Source organism: Pteronotus mesoamericanus, unplaced genomic scaffold (assembly GCF_021234165.1).
Source record: "Pteronotus mesoamericanus isolate MK-2021 breed Mesoamerican mustached bat unplaced genomic scaffold, CSHL_Meso_final contig_134, whole genome shotgun sequence".
NCBI lineage: Eukaryota > Metazoa > Chordata > Mammalia > Chiroptera > Mormoopidae > Pteronotus > Pteronotus mesoamericanus.
Window position 1 is genome coordinate 1,179,523 of NW_026555061.1, and position 22,509 is coordinate 1,202,031.

General features: G+C 60.8%; 1 protein-coding gene across 2 annotated transcripts; it reads right to left on the bottom strand.

Moving 5' to 3' along the window:
- Positions 1–674: 674 nt before the first annotated feature.
- Positions 675–21,487, bottom strand: CEP43 (centrosomal protein 43). Of its 2 annotated transcripts, XM_054595061.1 has the most exons (13): positions 21,311–21,487; positions 20,797–20,850; positions 17,670–17,724; positions 17,129–17,217; positions 16,401–16,538; positions 14,294–14,374; positions 12,144–12,203; positions 6,735–6,961; positions 5,722–5,852; positions 4,969–5,037; positions 3,176–3,215; positions 2,277–2,373; positions 675–1,419 (listed from the first exon to the last, which is right to left on the bottom strand). In XM_054595061.1, exons 1-13 carry the CDS (start codon positions 21,410–21,412, stop codon positions 1,339–1,341), a joined length of 1,224 nt encoding a protein of 407 aa, XP_054451036.1. In that variant the 5' UTR covers positions 21,413–21,487; the 3' UTR covers positions 675–1,338. The 2 variants fall into 2 exon arrangements, with proteins under 2 accessions (XP_054451036.1, XP_054451031.1); XM_054595056.1 differs by lacking the exons at positions 12,144–12,203; positions 14,294–14,374.
- Between the last annotated feature and the right edge of the window lie 1,022 nt (positions 21,488–22,509).

Sequence of the window (22,509 nt, forward strand, 5' to 3'; positions counted from 1 at the left end):
GCCCCCAGAGGGCCCGGCAGAGCCACCGCACCTCGTCGACGCAACGGGGCCCCTCCGGCCCGAGGACGAGCCGAGGGCGGCCCCTGCGGCCGGCGTCGCCGCCCATTCTTGGTCCCCTCGGTGCTCGTGGCCCGGCTTTGCTCACATCCGAGAGTCAGAGGCGAACGTCCCAGCACCTCCGCCCTGCTGCAGCCATGTCCCTGCACCTGCGAGGCCCAGTGGGCACTTGGGTGACACCAAGGCTCCAGGGACGTGAACCACTGGCAACGAACCGGCCCTCAGGCCTGCTCCCCTGCGGAGGCCGGTGGAGGGGTTTCCCCTCTATCAGTACAGAGAACTTTTAGTAAAAACCCGTAATTTAATTGAAATAAAAAAGTACAGAATCCACCATGCAATCACAGCTTTACTTGTAACGACACGCCACACACACACACACACACACACGTCACCACCCGCCGACCCTCACAGCTCGGCGGCGTCGCGATCGGCAGCAGCACAGGGCACCGCAACGGCGGGCTCTGGTGCCCAGGGTTGCGGTGAGACCGGGCACGGCGGGGCGGGCTCGCCGGCGTGGGAGCGGCCCCAGGCCATTGCCGTGGCCGCTGCCGCGGCCCGACGTGGATCCAACACGGTGCACTCACAGGTGTGACGAGCAGCTCGGCTGGACGGCCTCGGGGCAGCTTGGTGCGCGAGGTCTCAAGACATCGCCACAAACAGTGACTAGCGCCCCCGCGGACAGAGGCCCTGGGACTAAAGCTGCTCCCGGGACACAGGGCAGTCACTGGCCACCACCACGCCACAGCAGGACGAGACATCACAGCCACCTCTAGGACGCTTTGCAAACAAGCCGGGCCGAGCAGCACGCCCCAGGGCGTGTTCGGGTCGCCTGAAAGGTCCGATGGCCCCTCGCGGGGGAAGCGCACATGCCACGCCGCCCGGCCCGCCCGGGCCCTCCGTGATCCGCAGCGGCACACCGGGTGGCCGTGGCCGCACACACACGCGTGCGGCGGGTGGGGACCTGTGGCTGTGCCGACGCTGTGCACTGGGCTCCAACCCCACGGTGCCCGGGGGGTCGCCCCCTGCCGTGAGCTGGCGCGTAATCAGCTTCCACAGCGAAACGTGACGGTAAACCCAGTTATGACGACTCACTCCTCCACACGGGGGCTCAACCGGAAGTATCTTGTTTAGTGCGATGCAAAGTTAACTTTCAAAAATATCTGCCGTCTTTCTGAAACACAAGGCACCAGCGGAGAGCAGGCGTTCCAGCAGGAGCGACGGCCCGGGAAGACCCGGGGCCGCCCAGGGTCCAGGCCCGCCGGACGGCGCCGCAGCCCCGTCTCAGGCGCAGGCCACATCCTCCAGGTAGTCGGCCACGTCGCTGAGCTGCGACACTGTCAGGTCCTGCGTCCGGTCGTCGAGCTTGGTGTGAGACAAAGGGAGATCGGCGTCAGCATGGAAGGGGCTCACGCGTGGCTATGGGGCACCCTGCAGTGCAGACGGCCAGACCCCGCCCCCGCCCCTCCGTGGCTGCATCCCTCCAGGCCTCCCCGCCCCGCTTCCTATTGGGGACCTTGTGACCCACCACGAGGCCCAGCGGACAGCCAACTGCAAGGTTAAAGCTTGTCCACCTGAGCAAACAGCGCACAGAGGGGCGGGGCCCGGGCCCAGGCTCCATGGGCTCAGATGCGCTGTTTTCACAACAAACACCCGCCTCCCCGCAGGCCCCTCCTCGCGTGACATGGTCACTCGCGTGTCAGGTCACAAGCACTTCGAAGGCGGGCAGCCCCGGAGCGGGAGCGCAGCCCCACGGCGGCACCGCTCCCTGCAGCACCAACCCAGGATCTGAGACGCCCGCCCCCCCCCCCCCCCCCCCCCGCCCCCGCACGCCTGGGCGCACTCCGCTCCCGGCTAAGCCCGCAGCCCAGGCGCGTCTCCAGCACAGACTCCCAGGCCCACCGACTCCTACTCCGCACCGCCCTGTGCGGCACCGCCCCCCAGCCTCACGCCTCCTCCCCCGCCCCTCGCAGCGCCACCCCCTGGCCCGTGGCCGCTGAGCCAACTGCAGGGGTGCCCAGTAACAACGCCCAGACGTCCTGGGAACACCTCATCCGCCCCCAGAGGAAGCGACGATAAACACCGTCCTACGTCCTCACTGAAGACAGTCTCTCCAGACTCAGGCCGGTCCCTGTCGCCAACGCCCCATTCCCACCTGCTGCCCCAGCTTCCAGGACAGGCGGGCGGCAGCAGTGGCACCAGCCCGCCCAGGGCGCCCGCACCTTGTCACTGGTGTTGGCGTCGTCCAGCCCCACGGACAGGTCCTCCTCGATCTCCTCGCCGATGCTCAGCTCACTCTTCTCCGAGCGGTGGCTGGTGCTGGTTATGGGGAAACAGGCACCTTGAGCACAGGTGCGGGAAGAGCGACCGCCGCTCTCCAACCTGCCCTGTGTGTGACCCTTCAAAGGAAGCCGAGGAACACAGCCTGCAACGCTGGCCGTGGGCCCCCCCGCCCCCGGCCCAGGGCCGAGCTGGGGGAGGGTGGCAGGTACCGCCCACCGTCCAGGGCAGCAGAGGCTCCTGGGGACGGAGGTCCCGGAGCAGCGAGACGCCAGCAAGGGCCTCCCCGTCCCTGCTCTCGTACTGCGTCCTCAAGGAAAACACTGTGTGGGAAACCTTTTGCTGGAGAGAAACATCTCCAAGGTGGGGGCGGGGGCAGGGGGGCAACCTGTCAATCACAGAAAATTCCCAGACTCTGATTTAAAAGTTCTCATCTCCACAACAAATACTACATCCAAACTAGTAACGAGCCCACTCCCGGTGCACAAACGCTGAAGCAGAAACACAGCTGCAGAGGCAGAGGCCTCTCATTCCAAGGTGGCCGGGGCCAGCCCGACGTGGGGGGAAGGGCAGAAGGGCCCTCGCCCCGTGGCGGTCTCGTGGTCCTGAGGGCCCGCGCCCGCGCCCCAGCTACACGTTTGTCCCACTCTCGCCGGGCTTCCTCGACACCCACATCCCGACGCAGGACCACGGCCCAAGGGCCCACGAGTGACTCCAAACCCCCTTCCAGTCCCTTCGCTCAGCGCCAGCCAGGGGGGCCCGTCCACCGTAAGGAGCACCAGCCTGACTGTCTAGCAACCGCTCCCAACGGACCTCTTCGCCGCCCAGCCACTCGCCTTACCTGTTAAAATCATCAACGTAGTCGTCACCCTCTCCAGCACCTGGGGAGTTCAGAGAAAGATACACATTATATTTATAGAAACACACATCACAACTATCTACGATTAAACACACGTTTCCTTCCAAAAAACCAGTGAAAAATGTCACATTGTTACAAGTCTCAAAGGTCAGAAACAATACTTTCACCATAATACAAAAGCAAACGATAAAACCACCTACTTAGGAAACATTACGTCCTATCACAAGATGTAGTGAATAAATACACTCCTTTATTCCAAGTACTCAAAAGCTTAGTCACGTTGCATGTGCACCGCTGACGTTGCCATGCGAGAGTCAAACCAAACGGTGGATGCGATGGAACACCCCGGCCTCGGCGACCCCCGCCCCGCACCCCCCCGCGCCTCGGCCCCGCCCCCGGCCCCTGCCGTAGAGGCTCTCGACTCTGCCCGGCAGTCAGATGTGAACAGGCACAGAGCGCCCAGCGGCCGACCAGCTGGCACTGCATGCCCACAGGCCCGGCTGTCCCCTCTGCTGGCAGCGGTGACCTCTCCAACAGACGTCAGCACACGCCAACCCGGTCAGAGCGGACACCACGGGGAGGGACGCCTGCGGGCGGCGGGGTCCCGTGGCCTTGCACAGCGCGTCCCCAGCTGCCCCGCCTTCTGAGGGGCGGCAGAGGAGGGGGTATCGCCTCGCAGCAGACGTGGGGGGCCCAGGTGCAGGTGGCTGGAACGGGGAAGACACGGAGACCACGCATGGCCGAGAGAATAGCATGGACCCAGGGGGAGCCCAGCCCAGCCGCGGGTGGGCAGACGCCCCACTGCGCAGGCCCCAGGCCCCTCGAAGACCCGCCGGGCCATGTGGACGCCCCGGGCACTGTTGAGGGGTCCCGCTCTGAACAGGCCATCAGACAAAGCGGTCCTCCTCCGGCAGAGCTGCCTGGGGTACTCGTTTGTCCAGCTCAACAGTGACCACAGGGTCCCCTGGGGTCCAGCAAGGAGGAGAGGGCATCTCTGACCTTGCAGAGCTCAGCTCTGGCGGCGGGGCGGGGGAGGGAGGGGCGGCGAGCAGCTGAACACACTGGACGCTGGGAAGGCTCGGGAGCCTCTGTGAGGATGGCTGTGAGAGACCCCAAAGCAGGCGCCAGGCCCGTACACGACGGGGAAGCGTGGCCTGCGACGGGGAGGGTGCAGCGGCCGAGGCCTGGACACTGATGGAGGAGGGGCATGAAAGAGGACAGGCCCGTCTGCGAGGGCTGCCGTCTGTGCCAGACGCCCCGCCCGCCGCCAGGAGGGACCGCGGACGGACGTGCCTAGTGCCCGGACGCAGGTGCTGGGCGGGCGAGGACGGGAGGCGGGGCCCGGGCCCGCGCGCCCCACGCCCGCGGCGCCACCACAGCCTGCCCTGCCCTCGGGCCGCCGTCCCAGGGCCACGGGCGCCCGGCGCCCCGGACACGCTCAGTGCCACCGCCCAGCGGGGGCCTCTGTGGAGCGCGGGCCAGGGCCGGGCGCAAGGCCTGCCTCCCGCTTTCACAGGCGCGCGCACCACGCCCTTCGCCTCGCAGAGGGGCTGCCCCGGGTTTAGCCGCCACCCCCGGAGCCAGCTGTCCCGGAGCCGACCCGGAGCCCCCGTCGCTGGTCGCCGGTCGCCGCGGCAGCGGGTGCGCACCAGGCCCCTCAGCCAGCAAACGCGCGCTCCCGGAGGCTCCCTGGCGGCCAGCGGCTCCCGCCGTGAAGGCTCCACTCTAAGGCAGGACCGGCTCCGGCCTCCGCCGGGCAGGAGAAACCCGGTTACCTAGTCCAAGGGAGCCGAGCTTGTCATTGGCCAACTTCAGGTCTCTCAAAACTGTGTTCTCTCTCTTACCTGTGAAGAGAAGAAAAAATTCTCCTTAAACCAACAGAACACGATTGTCTGTAAAACACGTCACCTTTATTGTCATAGAGGCTTCTTTAAAGCTTAATAACTGAAAACGAGGAGAAAATGACAAACCGACGAATGGCTGCTTCCACTGCTCCCAGCACCGCCGGCCCCCACCCCCTGCCCACACCCCCGCGCGCCCGGCCCCCGCCCCCACCCCGGCCCCTCGCTGTTCACTTCCTGGGTCCTCAGCCACCCCTCCTCCCTGCCCAGCCCTGAGGGCGACGAGGCCCGTGGGGAGGAGGGAGGGAGGGAGGGAGGCGTGGCCACAGCCACGGCCACACGGCGGGGCGGCCGACGGTGGGGAGCAGCCCCAGTCCACCGTGTGTGCCACACAGACGGATGCAAAGCCACACAGTGACCTCCTAGAGAAGCTCCACTTCCTAGAAAACTTTCTCAAGATGGTACAGAGAAAACAGAACCCAGGCGACGGGAGGAAGAAACGGAGAGCTCGGAAGGCGGCATTAGCTGGAATGCCTCTGGAGGGTGGAAGCAGGAACAGTGTTTATGATTCACACACATGCTGCTGAAAAAAGAGGCAGCGGTCACAGACCACGGATCCGGTCAGAGAGGGGACGGCGGCCCTGAGCGCCCAGGCCAGAAGCGGGTGCGGGCGGCCCCCACACTCACTTTCTGCGTCTTTCCAGGACGGGGCTCCGGCGGCGGCGGCGGCGGCGGCAAGGGCGCTGCGTCCGCTCTGCAAGGGGGGCGCGTCCGAGAGCGAGGCCAGGCTTCCCCCGCGCTCCCCGGGGGCGCTTCTCCTAGCGCGAGATGAGGGCACGGGTCAGAGGCGGGGGCCCACCCGCCCGGAGCCCTGCGTCCCAGAACGCACCCTCCCACAGTCCCCTGTGACATCGGCTGGTCATCGTCCTCACTGTCCGTGACTCTGTCAGAAGCCCCTTGCGTTGCCCAGAAAGTCAGGCAAGGGACAGCGCGGGCGTGGGCGGCACAGGCCACCACCCCGCAGACGCGGCGCTGCCCAGCCAGCTCTTCGGCCCTCCAGGCCCGCCCCACCCGGCCCCCGCCCCAGGCCCCTCCTTCTGGGCCTCCCGTGCCGCCCCGCCTGGGGGCCCCCGCACACCCGGGGTTTCAGCAGCTGGGGTGTCCGGCCGCATACAAGGCCCCAGTGCCGCACACCCAGGCTGAAGAATTCCCTAAGTACAGAACCTTTAGCAGCTCATTAGTTTTTAAATGTAAATACTGGGTTGACCAAAAAGTTTGTTTAGCAAAAAAAGTGACACTTTCAGCATATTATGCTTTTGATTTCAAGAAAGGTAAAAATGCAGCTGAAATGCAAAAAAAGATTTGCGCCGTGTACGGAGAAGGGGCTGTGACTGATCGAATGTGTCCAAAGTGGTCTGCGCAGTTTCTTGGTCCTGTGGGCCTTTCGGCCGCATAACCCCCCGCGTGGGGCCGACTCAGGCGCTGGAGGGTGTTGAGCGGCTCCCCCGCCTCTGCCCACTGCAAGCCCACAGCGCGACACAGACAACGTGCTCCGAACATGCAAGTCCATCACGTTACTGGGGAAAGTGAGTCTTACTTTACAGAAAAGACTAAACGGACTTTACAGCCAACCCAGTACGACAGTTGGAAATCACGCTTTTAAGCCTCTCGGCCCCGATGGTCCCCCAAACACCGCTCACCAACCGCAGGCCTCCTCGGGCCTCGGGGCGGGGTCATCGAAGAACGAGTCCCCGTCCGTGTCGTCGTCCTGTGGGCCCAGCCCGGCCTCGTCTCCGCCGCCGAGGCTTTTGCTGTTCAAGAAGGACCCCGTTTTGGGTTCCGGGGCCGGGAGCTGAAGGCTGCTTTTGCCTTTTGGTTCTGACAAGGAGGTGCTGGTCTCGCTCGGACTGGCTTCGCTGCTGGCCTTCTGGAAGGAGACAGGGGAAGAGAGGAGGGGAAGGGAAACCTGAGTAAGATCTTTTCAATGACACAAGTCATGAACAGGCGCAAGTCTCAGTGCGTGTGCGTGCGGGCACGGACCCGTGTGCGCGTGCGGGGGACCCCCGCAGCGAAGTGCACGAGGTCGGGGTAACCCACAACCTGTCCCTCCATCCCCAGTCTCGGAGCACCGGTCACTTAAAGGGGGAAACGCTGAAGGACGGCGTTCGCCGCGGCCCTCTTCACCCTCCCTGACCCGCGAGCCCGTGCCCCGCGCCTGCATAGCTGCCCTGCGCCCTCCCACAGGTGCGGGCGTCACCGCCGCATGAACCGCACGATCCCACTGACGTTTCCCGCTTGAGATGGGAGGCGCCGCCGCTAGGAGAGAAGGGGGCTTCGTTCACAGGGACGGACAGAGGCGGCCCAAGCGCCACCGAGGGGAGGACGGCGCCTTCCCACGCGCGCTTCTCAGGGGACACCGCCGCCCGCGCGGCGCCGGCCGCCAGGCAGACCGCAGGGCAGCGCCCGGGCCCGCCCTGTCCCCACGCACATGCGGAGCCACCACGTGCCGCGTGCCCGCGGCCCCCGGCAGCGACAGGGGCCCACGGCCGCCTCCGCATCCCCACTCCTGCCCCAGGACCGAGGCGGCCCGCACGGGCACGGGGGGCGGGGGCCGCGCCAGAGGCCCCGCTCCGCACACCCTCCCGCCTCGGCCCTGCCTGCCGGCTGCAGAGCCGCCCGTGCCCGCAGCCGCGGACACGCCGCACGACGACAGCGACTCCGCGGGGGCTCGCCGTCACAAAACGCCCTCAAACGTGTCCCGCACGGGGGACGTCACTTTAACCCTCGACCCTCTGGCACGGGGTCCCGCACAACAGACGACGACCCCCCACTGAGGCCCTGCTCCCCGTGAGCGCCGTGGAGGCAGGCTCGTCGGGGGCGACGGGTCCCAGGGACAGCACATCCTGATGCCTCCTGAGCACAAGGCACAGCCTTCCAATAGCAAGAAGTCTGCTTTAGAACTACAGTTCTATTGACCCTCGGGGTAAAAGCACGCCGCCCGCTTCGGAACTGCCCTAGAATCAATTTCTAACCCACACAGGGACGTGTCGTTACCGCTTCACCACAAAGACCATCACCCAGCTGGGTCCACTGACGTGTTCGGGAGACCTAATTCCACGTAACGTTTACTGCTTTAAAAAAGCCCACGGGAAGAGGACGTTTGCCAACACAGTCTGCAGACGCACACAAGCGCCCAGCCACCCCTGGGGAGCAGCCCCCTTCACGACGCCCACGCCCTCGGAGCAGCCGCCGGTCCCCTCGCCGGCCCAGGGCCGCGCACAGCCCGCTTGGGGCTGAGGGCAGCCTTGTCCGCGCTCCGCCCGGACACGGCAGCCCCGGGGTCCCGTCCCCGCTGCGGGCACGCCAGAGCTAGGACTCAGGATGACTCCATAGCTGAGGCCGAGAACTGGTTAGAACAAAGACGTGTCGCAACAAGAAAAAGAACCCCCGACGACGCCTTAGAATCCTCTCCCCGGCCCACCGTGGGGGGCCCCCCGACGTTTGGGTCACACATCTCCTCCCAGAAGACAAACCGGGCCCTCGCCCCAGGACTTCCGAGCGGCCCTTATTCACAGCGGGGTCACGGCCGAGGGGGCTGGCTGAGGCCAGGCTCGAGCAGGACAGGCCCCCAACTGCACACGCCTGTGTCCTTACGAGGGAAGACGGGCACACGGGAGGGCACCACGGGAGTGTGACAGAGGAGACTCGCCCGGACAGCTGGGCCGGCAGCAGAGGGACCCGCCCTGTGGAGCCCCAGTCCGCACCTGCGGCCTGAGCGCCGTGATGACGACCCGCCTCTGCGGCTCGAGCCACCAACCTGCGGAACGTTGGCACCGCAGCCCTGGGAACTAACGGCGGTGTGGCCGTGAGTGGCCGCCCTCAGTAAAGCCGTTTACTGTAAAAGCTCTGCCTCTTCATGAGCGCGAGACCGGCTGCGCCGCACCGCGCGACAGCGGCCACTCGGGGCCAGGCAGCTCCGCACTGGGTTCCAGCGAGGCTGTAAGGAAGCTTTGGTATACATTTAACTTCCCACGGGCACAGTTACACACACACACGTTCTACCATTTCTAGATTAGCAGAAAATCAGCACCGTGGGGAGAGGGTTCACAGTGAAATTAACTACCAATCTCCCAGCAGCCAAAGACTTAAATTATCACTGGAATGTCTGATGAACCTCGAAAAAAGTAACTTTTTCCAAACTAAAGGCTGTTTTCTGAACTGCTTGTAACGGAGAAACATCAAAGACAAAGAAAGTTCTCCAGGTTTTCAGTTTTCAAAAGGCTCATGCAAATTCTCCTATCCATGTCTTAACCCCCACCCCATCTCCCCACCCCAAACCCACTAAAGGCAGGGTCTGACCCAAAACTTACAAATAAATTTAGAAAAGTAATTTTATTACACCTGTAACACACATCTAAAAGTGTAACTCATTCACCTATAAACACTGTAGAATTCTAGAACCACAATTCTAGAGCCCTTCTGAAAACTCAGTTCGCCTGGAGAAACTCTCCGCCCGCGGGCTGGAGGCCAGCCCACCGCCGCAGGAGCCCGGGCGAGCCAGGCCCCGGGCCTGGGACCGCACCGGAGACGCCCCCGCGCCCGCCCGGCCAGCAGCCCGGGGGCCCGCAGGCAAGGAGCGCCAGCTGGGAAGCCGTGGATCTGACCCAGGCAGGACCGGATGCCGGCAGGGAGGACGGTCAGCGCGGCGAGTGTGCTGCCCCGGGGGCGTGCAGGCCCCCGGCGGCGGCGTGCGTGCGCGCGTGTAGGAGGAGACAGCGCCCGGCTGCCCAGTGAACCCTGCAGGGGCCGCACAAGCCCGGGGACGCCCGCTCCGGACGCACACACCGCGACGCCCTTCGCGGCCCGACGTCCACCCAGAGCCGGGCCCATCCGAGGAGCAAGGGTTTGTGCAACAGCCCTTTTTTAAGAACTTGAAGAAAAATATCTCAATACTCACGAGCTTCAAAATGCCTGCCTGGCTGAAGGCTGACTACGGAACGCCCACCTTACACATTGCATTTCATGTGATGCGAAAAAGCAGCTTATGCTAAATATTAAAAACAAAAACGGAGTATCTCACTCAGTTCTCCAACTGAGTGGTAAAAACCCAAGTGGGCAGGGCCGACCAAAAAAAAGCCTGGTGTCATTTCTGATCCTTTCCCAGACAACACGGCAACACGGTTCACAGCGCAAAGGACACTCCAGGCGGCAGCGCTGGCGAGCACTCACAACCGCTGCTCATGGGGAAAGTGCTCTCGTCTACGTCTGCCCCTCACTGATCACAAGAACAAAACCCAGAGACACAACTTTTATTTTACCCAAGTTAAATCGGCTTGAAAACCTCAGCTTCTCCCTCGTTTTGTCTGACAGGCTCACAGCCCTGAGCACACGTCAGGCTCGTGTGCCCACGAGCGACTAGGTCCATTTGCAGCGTGAACTTCGTGTCCTGGAAACAGCTCTGATCGAGCACTAACGCCCGCACCTTCAGCTCAGGAAGGAGCAACCACCCTCCGGCGGCCCTGCTGGGTGCCCAGGCTCTCCTGCTGCCCCCCCGCCCCCCACGTCCCGCAGGGCAGGCCGGCTCGGCCACCAACACCCAGGGCCACGCGGGGGCCCTGCCAAGTCAGTGTGCTCCCAGCCCAGCCGCACGGGGAGGGCGCCCCCTGGAGCCCGCCTGCCGAGCGCCCCTCCATGGCCCCTCGCAGCGGGGTGCGGGGAGGCCACGATGCCAGGGGGGGGTTGGCAGGACCGCGGGAGCAGCCGCAGGCGCGAGGCAAGGCGGGAAGGCTGGGGGCGGTCCCTCCGGGGGGCTGGAGCCACAGGCTCCCTAAAAGCCAGAGGCAGGGGCAGGGGCAGGGGCAGGGAGGAGGGCGCCACGGGGCCGCCAAGCATCCGGGGCCCCACGGCCTCCTCAGGCCACGCGGTCCAGAGCGAGGGCCCGCCCGCGGAGGAAGTTGGCGGCCGCGCTGCCCCGTGTGCTTGGTTTCCGCGGGGCCGCTCCCTCCAAGTGTCTGATTCTCTCTAAAACCCAGGACGCCAATAAGACTCGAAAATTCATTACTGTGACCCATGCTCTGAATTTTCTAAAGAAGTCCAAGAAACTGATGGAAAGCACCCCGACCAAAACGCTGTTTTATGTTTCTAATTCTCGTTCTTCAGGTGGGGCCCCGCCGCTGAGGGTGGGCTGCGAGCCGCTCGGGCCAGGGACTTACCAGCAACTTCCTCTACGGAAGCGTCCAACGTACCTGCTTGGGAACATTTTAAACACCTTCTCACATGGTAGGGCGTAAAAAACAGCGTAAACACACACAGCAACAGAAAGTCACGGTTGAAAGCCACGGGAGGAAGCAGCCACCACAGCACACGCAGCCTCAGACGCCCTTTAATTCTGGAGGCCCGCGGCCCCTCATGTGAACTGCGGCCCAACAGGACTGGCGAACCTCACAGAATTAAAGGTTCAATGAGCTTATCTCATTCTAAACAAGTGTAAGAACCAGCTGGTTAATAATGCTTCTAAGACCTCTAACATTTAAATTTTAAAAGGAGTTAGTCTACGAGCTCGTGAGCTTTGGGGAGGAAACAAAAGCAGCCAAGGCACCAGTGGCCGCCGCCGGCTCCTGCGCCCCCCACCCCGCGTGTCCCCGCCGGCCACGGCAGCCGGGCTGTGAGGACGCACCAACGGGCAGTGGTTTCACAGCTGCTGAACCCAAAAACGTCCTGCAGGAAACTATTCGGTCTTTAATTCACCGACTAGGACGTACAAACAGTAAGAGGATGTTCTGCGGATCTTGGATTAAAATCATATTGAGAATATGTACATGACCATCCGTTCAAAAAATAAGTATTTTCAACTTTTTTGTGGTCAAAAACCAAGGAACCCTGAAAATGAAACTGACAGTATAGTTTAAAAATGAAACAATGTGATTTTCACCTGGATAAAAATGGACGGTCAAATCACATTTTGTTTTAGGCCCCACGACTCTGTCGTGTTCTGACGACAGATACAAAGAATGTCGTTTTGAAGGAGCGGCGGCGCGGCCAGGAGGCCCGCGGGCCGGCGGGGCACGGGCGGCCCCCAGCTGCTCTGCCCTCGCCCTCACGCGCGTTACCTTGGCAGCCGACTCCTGCCCGCTGGGCTTCTTCTTACCTTGGCCTCTATACCTTGGGATCTGAGCGTGGGAATAAAATGACAGTTTACCACACAATGTCAATCTTTAAAAATAAACCAATTCGTAACTAAGCTGAAAAGGATGCCTATCAATGTCTTAAAAACTGAGATATTATGTTCCCTTCTGAAACCCACTTTTTGACCTGAACTCCCTCCCTCCACAGCTCCAGGCTCGCACCTCAGGCGGCGTCTCCGGCTCCACCTGAGACCTCTGCTCCTCGCGGAGGCCAAGCAGGCGCTGGCCCGAGGGCCCCGTGCTTCCCGCAGGCCTCGGGCCGGGAGGCCTTGCGGGCCAGGCCCTTCCTTCTGGAGCCCCGGGGGGGTCAACGACCACCCAGGGAAAGAGGGGGCTGGCGTGCACGGGGAAGGAGATGACCAGAACCCCAAATGCAAACCCATCAGGTGCAGGGAGAAGCGCGCCCCAGCCCAGGCCAGCACAGCTGGGCTCCAATGATCCAGACACGGCCGCGGCCGCACAGGCCCGGCCAGGCCCCAGCGAGGGCCATCCGACGGCAGGGAAGCGTGGGGCCGCCCGCAGGCCTGGTGCCCCCTCCCTGCTGGCTCCGGCAACCGCCAGCCCCACTCCAGGACCGCGCAGAGCGGCACTGCCAGCCCCTCGCAGCACAGCAGGCGCGGGCGGGACACAAGGCCACGGCGCACCCAAGGGCGCTGTCTAGCCACGCCCACAGAAAACAGGTGCGGTTTTGATTCATTCACACTGGGCGGCTTGTTGTGTTGGCCGTGGTCATTTTTTTATTGGACAATCTCAGGAAGAAGAGATCAGTGCCCCTGAGTCGACAGGTGCTGCATGTTTTAAAAATGCATGCGGTGCATGGGCTGAAAATCGCTGATTTAGGGCAACATGTCCCAACTGACTCAAAACCTCAGTCTCATAATTCTTAAGTCTAGGAAAAAAAAATGCAAAGAAAATTATGTGTAAAATAGACATTAATATTTCATCTTGCAGACATACCATCTGTGAAAAGTATCATTAATCTGCTTTAAAACACAATTACTGGCTAAAAAGGAATCTTCCAAATTGCTCGGCGCGCTGGGCACTAGTAAGTATTTTGGAACAGGTGTCAGCTGCGGCCCCTAGAACGCCGAGCCCCTTCCAAAGGCGCTCGCTCCCCCTGGGCGGTCACCGCGGGGGCCCTGACTCGACTCCAGCGGGCCCCGTCCGCCGCCCCCGCCAGGAGCAGCAGGAGAAGGCCTCCAAGGACCCGCCTCCCCTCGGAGCAGGCCCTGGGCTCAGAGAAGGGGAGCCTGCGCCACAGCCCAAGAGCCTCCCTGCTCGGCTGGGAGCGCCGCACCCGGTCCCTCCCGTCTCCGAACCACAAGGACAGAGAGGACCGACGAGGTCCCACCACGGCAGGGGCCGCCCCCGGGGCCCGCCCAGGTCACAGCGGCCCCCACATCCCCACCCCCCGGTCCCCGGGTCTCACTCTGCAGCACAGCGTGTGGGGCCAGCAGCCGGTCCCCACACGCCCGCACTCCGGGGGACAGTGGGCTCCGGCGGGTCCCTGACGGCCGCCATCCCACCCATTCCTGCCACTGGCACAAGCACCTCTGACTTGAAGTTCGGGGGCCCCGCTCCCCTCCTCTGCCCCTCACACCAGCCCCGGAGCCCACAGGCATCCACGGGGACAGCTCAGAAACCACACGGGTTTCCTCACAGATTTTCAAAGAGGCTCCCTGATACAAAACTCACCATGACCTACAACTCCAGACCTGTCACCCAGCTGTGACATTCAACGCAACATTCTACACCCTGGAGCCTGCCACCTACAGGTGAAAAGAAAGGAAACCTCCTTGTTCAAGGAAGGGAACAAGTGTTCTAAGTACCAAATGAGCCCCCATTCCACAATTCTGTATTTAACAGCATGTTTGTTTCCGTGACACAAAATTCAACCAACTGCCAGTAGAGCAAAATAGTTCATTTTCAAAAATATGTCATCCAAAGGAAAAAAGCACTGCCAGAAACTGAGCAGCACCTGCGACACAACCACCGCCCAGCGTGGGGCGAGCAGCAGGGGGGGAGACCCGGCGGCGGGGCCCCGGGCCGGGCGGCCGCCAGCCCGTGCCACTCACCTTGCTGGGGCCCGCATGTGCGCTGGCGCTGCCGTCCGGCGACTTTGGTGGCGAGTGCGCAGCAGCCGGATCTAGTGTCCCCTGAAACATTCATTTAAAATGGAAACACTTAAAAATAACACCAGACTAACCCCGCGACAGAACTTCAGCATTTAAAACCGCCGTCTACGCCGACACGCTGGCTGCGCCCAGGTTCACGTCGCCGCCCTTGCCAGGGGCGCTCCTAACGTTTACTTAGGAAAGCGGGGTCCGCTCAGGCCCCGATTCCCCGCTAGGCGTCCAGTCGGTCAGTGCACGCCCGGGAAGCTGCGCCCTCCCCGCCTCCCCACCAGCGGGCCTGGCCCCCTTCCCGGTCCCGCGTCCCCGCAGACGCCGCTCCTCCCCCTGGGCGGGCGGCCCGGCCCGTGCGGCTCCGGGGGACGTGGGGCTCTCCAGAGGGCAGCGTCGCCTTCCTTCCCCCACCACTGTCCTCGCACCTCTCAGGACACCTCGCACAGAACCATCCAGAACCATCAGGCAAACGGAGGGGCTCCTCGGGGGCTGGCAGGCCACTCCCTGGCTGGAACCAAGGGGCCGGAGGAACAGCGGCCACACAGACGAGTGTGGGAGGCAGACAGACCGGGGACGCCTGACCTGTGCCGCTTCCGCTTTGTCAGCAGGACAGATAATAAAGCCGGTTTCCGCCCGGAAGCTGCAGGGTCAGCCAGGCAGGTGTGTCCAGGGCGGAGCCTGACACTCTGGCTGAGCCGGGGGAGAGGACCGGGCAGGCCTCAAGGAGCCGTCCCCACAGTGACGGTGACAAAGCCACAGAGAGCGGGAAGGGTCACCCAACGCCCAGCGTCGTGGCCAGGGCTTCCCGCACCGGCGCCTTCAGCCCTCCCGGCAGCCCCGCCAGGCGCCTCGTGCCACCTCCCTGCACAGGCGAGCAGCCTGAGGCCGGCGGAGGTTCGGGGTCGAGGGCAGCCCTGCACGGGGCGCGGCCGAGCCGGGCGCGAACCTCAACAGCCTGGCTGCGCAGCCCAGGCTGGTGCCGGGTGCTGAGGGAGGGAGAGCAGACCAGGGAGGAAACGTGGGCCGTCACCATGCAGGCGGCCCCAAGGGCCACTGGACGGGGGGCGGGGGGGGAAGGAAGGTGGAGAGGCAGGGGCCAGGGCGCCGGAGGCCACGAGGCGTCCCCTCAGCCCGCCTACTCAGGGAGGCAGACAAGCCTTCAGCGTGAGCGACAGCGCCCCCTTCCACTAAAAGTTGCTCGCGCGCCTACAGCGAGTCATCTCTCGCACGGTGACTCCCCTGTCATCACAAACCATCACTTGACTGTCCACTTCCTTAGGAAAGCATCTTATCTTGACTGGCTCTCCACTCTTCCAGAGCATGTAATTTTCCTACATTTTATCTTTTAATTAAGAGTCGATTTATCACGCCCTGAGTACGCTGTCAAGCTCGGCCGATTTTCAAAGGTTCTAATAGGAGGCGTGCCCTGAGGCTCCCCAGGTGTCGCGACCGGCAGGCGGCCCCCAGCCCCCGCGTCGGCCCCCGCGAGCGGGCGCCCAGCGCGCACGTGCGACCAGCTGCCCGACCGCTACGATGCAGCCCGCGCCTGTGAACGGCGCACCGTACACCTGATGAACGCAGGCTGAAATCACACCATTAATCGCATTGACAGTCCTTCTAAAAAGGGTAAGAGTAAAAAAGGTAACGGCTAACCAAAAACACAGAAATTTGAAAATGTTTAGAACCTAAGCAAAATTAATAGCTTATACAGCTTTAGGTGTAGTTTTAAAAAGCCTTTCAGTTTAAAACTTAACTAACCTACACGTTAGTCTTTTGCATTTAAAACAGCGGTGAAGTGACAGCCAGCGGACGGGGCCCAGCGGCCCAGCGGCCTCCCCCTCGCGACGGTGGCCCCGGGCCCCGCCCACAAGGGGCGGAGGCGCCGCTTCGGAGCGGGGCGGGGGGAGGGGGGCCCACGGAAGGGGGCGGCGGCCGCAGAGCACGCACGTCTCCAGCGTCCGTTAAATGTGCGCTCCTGCCACTGCGGGGCGCCCCCCTCGGCCTCCGCGGAAGCCGGACCCCCGCGCACGCGCGGGTCTCGGGGCTGCGCACGCACCTGCCCCGCGGCCCCGCCGCTGCCCTTCTGCTGGCAGCGTCTGATCACTTCCAGCAACAGGGGCGCCCCCACAGCACCTTCGGCCTCAGCGATGCCCAAGTCCCGAGCCAAATTCTCTCGCCCTTCCAGGCCTTGAAACTAGGGAAGAAAGATGGGAAAGTGAGCTTTAAGTGCACAAATACACAACATTATTTTCAGAGTTTAAAGGAAAATATTTTCAGAACTTAAAGACATCTCTGAACTCAGAGCCTGTTTTCCCAGTGAGTGAACTGTCCACCGTCCAGCAGGCCCGCGGGGCGGGACAGGGGCCCAGCACCCGCCCTGTGTGAGGACGCCTCTCCCCGCTGGGGAAGCGGCCGTGCAACATCAACACGCAGGATGCAAGGCCCCAACAGGAGCAAACTTCTACTGGGCATTTTGCACATGCCAAGTGCAAGAGTCAATTGTTTTAAATTACATTTTTCTGTGACCAGTCTCTACGTTCAAAGTCTACATTAACAGGTTGGTTTAACATCATAACAAGTCAACTTTACAACAGCACTCCCTTCAAGTTAAACAACACAGGGACCCTGGTGCCAGCGGACGGCTCAGCGTGTTGAAGGAAAACAGGTAACTGCACAAATCACCTCCCTGCAAGACAGTCCACGTAGTCAAGTGCTGACCCCCAGCTTATTACAAACGCATCTGCATCAGAGGCTTCAAAGGCGATGGAAAATCGTCGTTCTTACTGTGCTAGTTTCAGGTTGAAACACGGCCAAAGTGAAGTCGAGGTTAAAGAACTGAAGGAATTCTGCCACCAGACTAGCCACCAGCCGGCCTGCGGGGAGGGAGAGAGAGGTAGCGAGCCCGTCCGCGGGAGGGGCGGCCTCCCCCGCGGCCTGGGGCGGCAGGGCACCCCGCAACAGGGGCACAGTCCTCCGCTATTAACGGCGAGTTCTCTGAACGGCCAACAAAGTGATGGAAACCCCGGCCTCCCCGTTTTCTCATTAGGCCCCCAACTCAGGAAGTGGCCACCAGGCAGTGTGACACTTCGTGACAGGCCAGAGCGCCCTGCGTCCTCCAGCAACACTGGTGCTGTCCTGCAGTTTCCCAGGACCAAGAGCGTGTGGAGCAACCCACCAGCTGTCTAATGAAACGTGACTTTAAAATAAGGACCTATAAGAATCACAGACTTCAAAACATGGCCTGAAATTCCTGCGTTCTCCAAAATGGAGTCAGGATTTGAAAATTTAGACAGATAAATGAACAAGAACAAGCTGAATATCTTACCATCTTTTGTATTTAAAAACTTCTTCAGGCTTTCATTGACTAAAGGAGTTTTGTTCTGTTGAAAAGATGAAAAGTGGTTAAGTGTCATGTGTTTATCATAAGAAAACTACAAAATGTGGATCAAAGTGTAATTTTTTGGCAAAGATATAAGTAAAATATTGTCACCCATAAAATTATGGTTAACCCATTTCCACACCTCCTGATTACTAACAGAATGGTTTGTACTACGTAACACCTCACCAAGTTAACAAAACCACATATGATTTCCATTTTTGTATGTTTTATAAATTGCTTATTAAACTGCTTTAAAAGCCAGATCGTCAAATACTCATGTGAAATGACATTAAATTTACTTATAAAAATACCTGATCATTATTTCAACTACATGAAGTTTGACAGTCATTTTATCCATCACTTGTGACATGCTCACGACGAACACTTGAATCACACACGTGATTCAAGCCCAGCCCGCTAGCAGCAGGCAAGATGACTTCATGCAGCACACCGGCCAGCTTGCTTTTGTCCTTAGACACTCCTTTCAACAAACAGAACCCACTTCCGGCACATCGAGGCCTCATTGGGCAGACCCCGTGGTTGCAGGCGGAGTGGCGGGCTCATGCGTGGCGGAGGTGACGTGGTGCAGCCCCTCTGGAGGGCAGTCTGGGATGCTTTAACAAGTTGAAGATGCCCTATCATGTAATCCACCCCCAGGGGTTTCCTCACGAGCAAAGCAAGCACAGATCCCAGCAGCAAACAGGCACCTCAGGTTCACAGCAGGCGACCTTATCAGAGTCCAAAACTGGGAAGCCCAATGCCCACCACCAGGTGAACAGCTACAGGCTACCTGCTTCTTACTACGGAACAAGACACAGGAACCCAATGGAATCATCTACTAAAACCACCAGGCAAACGAATCTTAAATTTATTATGCTAAACAAATGCAGCTGGACCAAAAGAAAAACCCAAAGAGCACATACACGCGGTCCCACTCGCCTAGCTGCTCCAAACACTGGGCCGCGTGGGTTGGGGGCAGGGGTGACACACGGGTGTGGAGGGGCAGAGGCAACTCCTGAGCGTCGTGGATATTTTCACTATCTTGATTGCTCCACGGATGCATATGAATATGAATATGGTATCAAATTATACGTGTCTAGTCTATTGACTTTATTGGTCAATTATACCTCAATTAAGTTTTTTTTAAACTCAAAAAAGACGAGGGTAAGGACCACAAAGGTCCTCAGTAGGCTGGTCTAGGAAATTTTAAGACGCCGAGTCGACTGAAACATTTGAAGAAAATGGAGGGGGAGGCGGAGCATGCACTGTGAACAGACTGCCTGGGGCAACCGGTGGGGGCAGCAGCCACAGACGGCAAGGAAGGCCCAGCAGCCTGGGCACGAGCTCACGGAGCAGAGGCCGCGGGGCAGCCAAGCTCCTCGGACGCCTCAGGACAGAGCGGGCAGACGGAGCCCGACGGGGCGCGTGGAGACAAGGGCAGGGCCTCTCGGGTCCCCTGCCTGGCCGAGAGAGGGTCCCGGAGGTAAGACCAGGAGAGCAGGCAGGGCGACAGGCAGGCCTGACACTCAGGAGGGCGGGGCGGACCGGAGGTACAGGGCTGGTGCTGCCCGTGCGGTCCCAGTCCCTTAGGGCGAATGACAACCACGGGACACCGCCCCGGGAATTTCAGTGAGGGAAGCAGGACAGAGATCGTGCTGGAGAAACCCAGGAGTGGTCAAAAAAAAAAAAAAAACACACAACAGAAAAAATCCCAAGTCAAAGGAGATGTTCAGGAAGGTGGCGGGAATTCAGAACGTCCAGCGCCATAGAGAGTAACTTCAGTAAGACAGACCCAAGATACGCTCAGGATTCTTGTTGACCCGGTAAAATAAATCACTGAGGCGCAGGAGCAAGGGACTACGAGACGATCATGATTTCAAGGCTGCCTGGAACCTATGAGGTTGTTTAAGACACACACTTTCAAAACCAGTCCGGGAAGGAAAAGCAGGGCGGTGTTAAGGGCAAAACCCATGTCCAGGGAACCTGCTTCCAGGCGCCAGAGACGAGCCCCAGCAAGGCCAAGGCGAGCGGCTGAGCGTCCTGGGCAGGCAAGCCCATGGGTGCCCGCCGCGCCGGGTCCCGCAGGGCCCCCCCCACGGAGGCGGGAGGAGGGGGCTCTGCCTGGGGGTGGGCGCAACGCAAGGGCCTGCTGCTTCTGCGACCCCGGAAAGACAAGACCCACAGTCAAGAATGCGGTGGAAGGACTCGCGACTGTGGCGCCCACCGTTCAGGGCCACCAGCACGCGCAGGCCAGGGTGACTGCTTTAGCACACGTGCAGCGCGAGTGGGACAGGGAGTTGGTGTGATTTCAACCCCCATTCGGACGTATTTCCAGACCCAGTGGGGCTTTAAGGAGAGGCTCGGCAGCGTGGGCCACGGGGTCCGGATCAGAGAGAGGCAGCCAAGAGGACACCGATGCCGGACAAACACAGAAGAGCCAAGTCGACAGGCTCCACAGAGGCTTCGAGGTCTCAAGAAGTGACAGCAGAGAAGGCTGGTTTGCCCCAGAGGGGGCTGAAGAGCATGAAGATGGGGCGATTCCTGTGGCCAAGTTCCAGGCTCTTCACTCAGGATGGTATAAGCACTTGGGGTAAAGAGAAAAACTAAATACTCAAAATACAGAGAAGCGGACTTTGACAATAAGAAAGATCATGTGATTTGGAAGCAAGTAGATGGGCTGACGGTTTTGGGAAAGGTGTCCTGCTCGCTCCACTCCCCCACGGAGCGGGGTTCACAGTGCACCCCGCATGTTAGCAAAGGTTCCCAGGGATCCCACAGAAAACTCAGACAATGGCACCATTTCTTCACACCAGTCCCATAAGCTGTGTTTCAGAGTTTGCCTACAACCGGGATCTATGATAATCAAGACTTAGTATTGGCCTCAGACCATTGCCAAATTCTGAAATATTCACGAAAAGAATAATTTTGGCTCTCTCCCTATAATAATGTAATGCTTAATAGTTCAAGATTATCCCTGTTTATACACTACAATAAGTAGTATTTTAAAATGGTTAAATAATCAGAAATTCAACATAAGTGAATGGAGTCACATTTAAATTTGTAAATTTCATACCTCTATTTTTTCTTGCTCCTCTAGCGCTAAAAACACAGCTGCTCGGAGTTCGGCCTTTAAAAATAAAAAAGGGTAATGGAACAAAAACTGCTTCCAGACAGTTCTCATGGCAAGTAAAGCACACACACAAGTTCCCCGGGTTTCATCCACAACAGCGAAGCCCCAAGCGCAAACCAGCAGGACAGTGACGCCGGCGGGCAGGTGCGGCGGCCAGACCGCAGCCTGCGTCCCCGGCGTCCACCGCCGGCGCAGCCCGGCTCCCCCGATCACGCCCGCCGGACCCACCGCGTCTAGAAGCCGGTTCCGAGAACACGCCGCCGCCCGTGCGGCAGGGGACCCGGGACCTGGAGTGACCCAGACTCATGCCCCCGCCCGCGGCCCCGGCCCCGCCCCCGCCCGGGCGGTCAGCCCGACGCGCCCCCGGCCCTTTGTGGCGCCCGCCGTCCACCCAGGGCCCCGCGGCCCGCAGCTCGGCCGGCGTCCCCTCCGCCAGGTCGCCGGCCTCCCGCCCCACCTTGATGCGGTTCAGCACCCCGCTGTTCTCCAGCGTCTGCACCAGCAGGTCCCGCAGCTCCGTGTCCTCCTCCGCCACCACCGGGGCCGCAGTCGCCGCCATCTTGCTTCTCCAAGACAACCGCCCAAGCCACGCCAACAGCCAACGCCGCCCGCGCCGCAGATCCCGCAGGGCGGGCAGGCCGAGACCACGCCCCCAGTCCCAGCGCGCAGCCGCCCTCACGCCGGGGCGGGGCCTCGGGGCGCAGGTGGACGTGGGGGCGGGGCCTTGGGCCTACGCCAGGCGCTGGGCCAAGGACGTGGGGGCGGTGCCTGCGCGTGGAACGGGGAAACCTGATTCCACGAAAACAGCTCCACAGTGAGTGACAGAGCAAGGCTGCGAGCACAGTCTCATTGCGCAGCAACGCAACAGTGATACGGCGTGGCGGGGAGGCCGGCAGGGCCGGGGGCCGCGCTCCGGCCAGGCCCTTGTGCAGTGAGGCGGCGCGCTCTGCTGTGCCCCCAGCCGGCTTCCGTGACCAGCTCCTGAAAAACGCAGTGTGCAGTGGACAGGGCGCGCCCCCTGCCAGAGGGTCCCTGATTGGTCAGAGCAGAGCCGCTCTGATTGGTCGAAGCTGCGCAGCTCCCGCTGGAAAGCGTCAGTCTTATTGGTTGAACTAGTCGAGGAAACCTTTATAAGGGCCCCACGTCTGGAGCGCGGGGCAGGCGGTGGGCCAGCGCGGGAGTCTCTGAGTTTGTGGTTTGCAAATGGCTGCGAGGCTCTCCTTTCTGTGTTTGTGGTTTTTTTAGCCACCAGGAGCCCTTCTAAGTACGTGGGTCTTCTTCTTTTTTCCGTTTTACCGGTTCCCTGTAGCCCGAGTTGACTGACTCGTGTATTCCAAAGACAAGAATACGTTTCTAGCTGGCATTCCCCCCAAATCTAATGTCCTTTTCCACTTTAGGTTTTCAGTGAAGTATGTTTAAAGCATGGCTATAATGTATAAGACATCAGAAAATAGATTCTTTATAATTATTCGAACTTGCGATAAAAATATTTAGGTGGTAACTTACAAACGCATTCACAGGTTTTCAAAACTATTCTAGAAGTGTGAGAGCACAGCCCTTTGAAGTCCACCGCATGCGTCACGTCAAATGCCATCCGTGCTTGGCTTGGCTTCTGAAACTGGGTCAGTGGTAGGTGTCCGGGCATCTGAAGCCAGA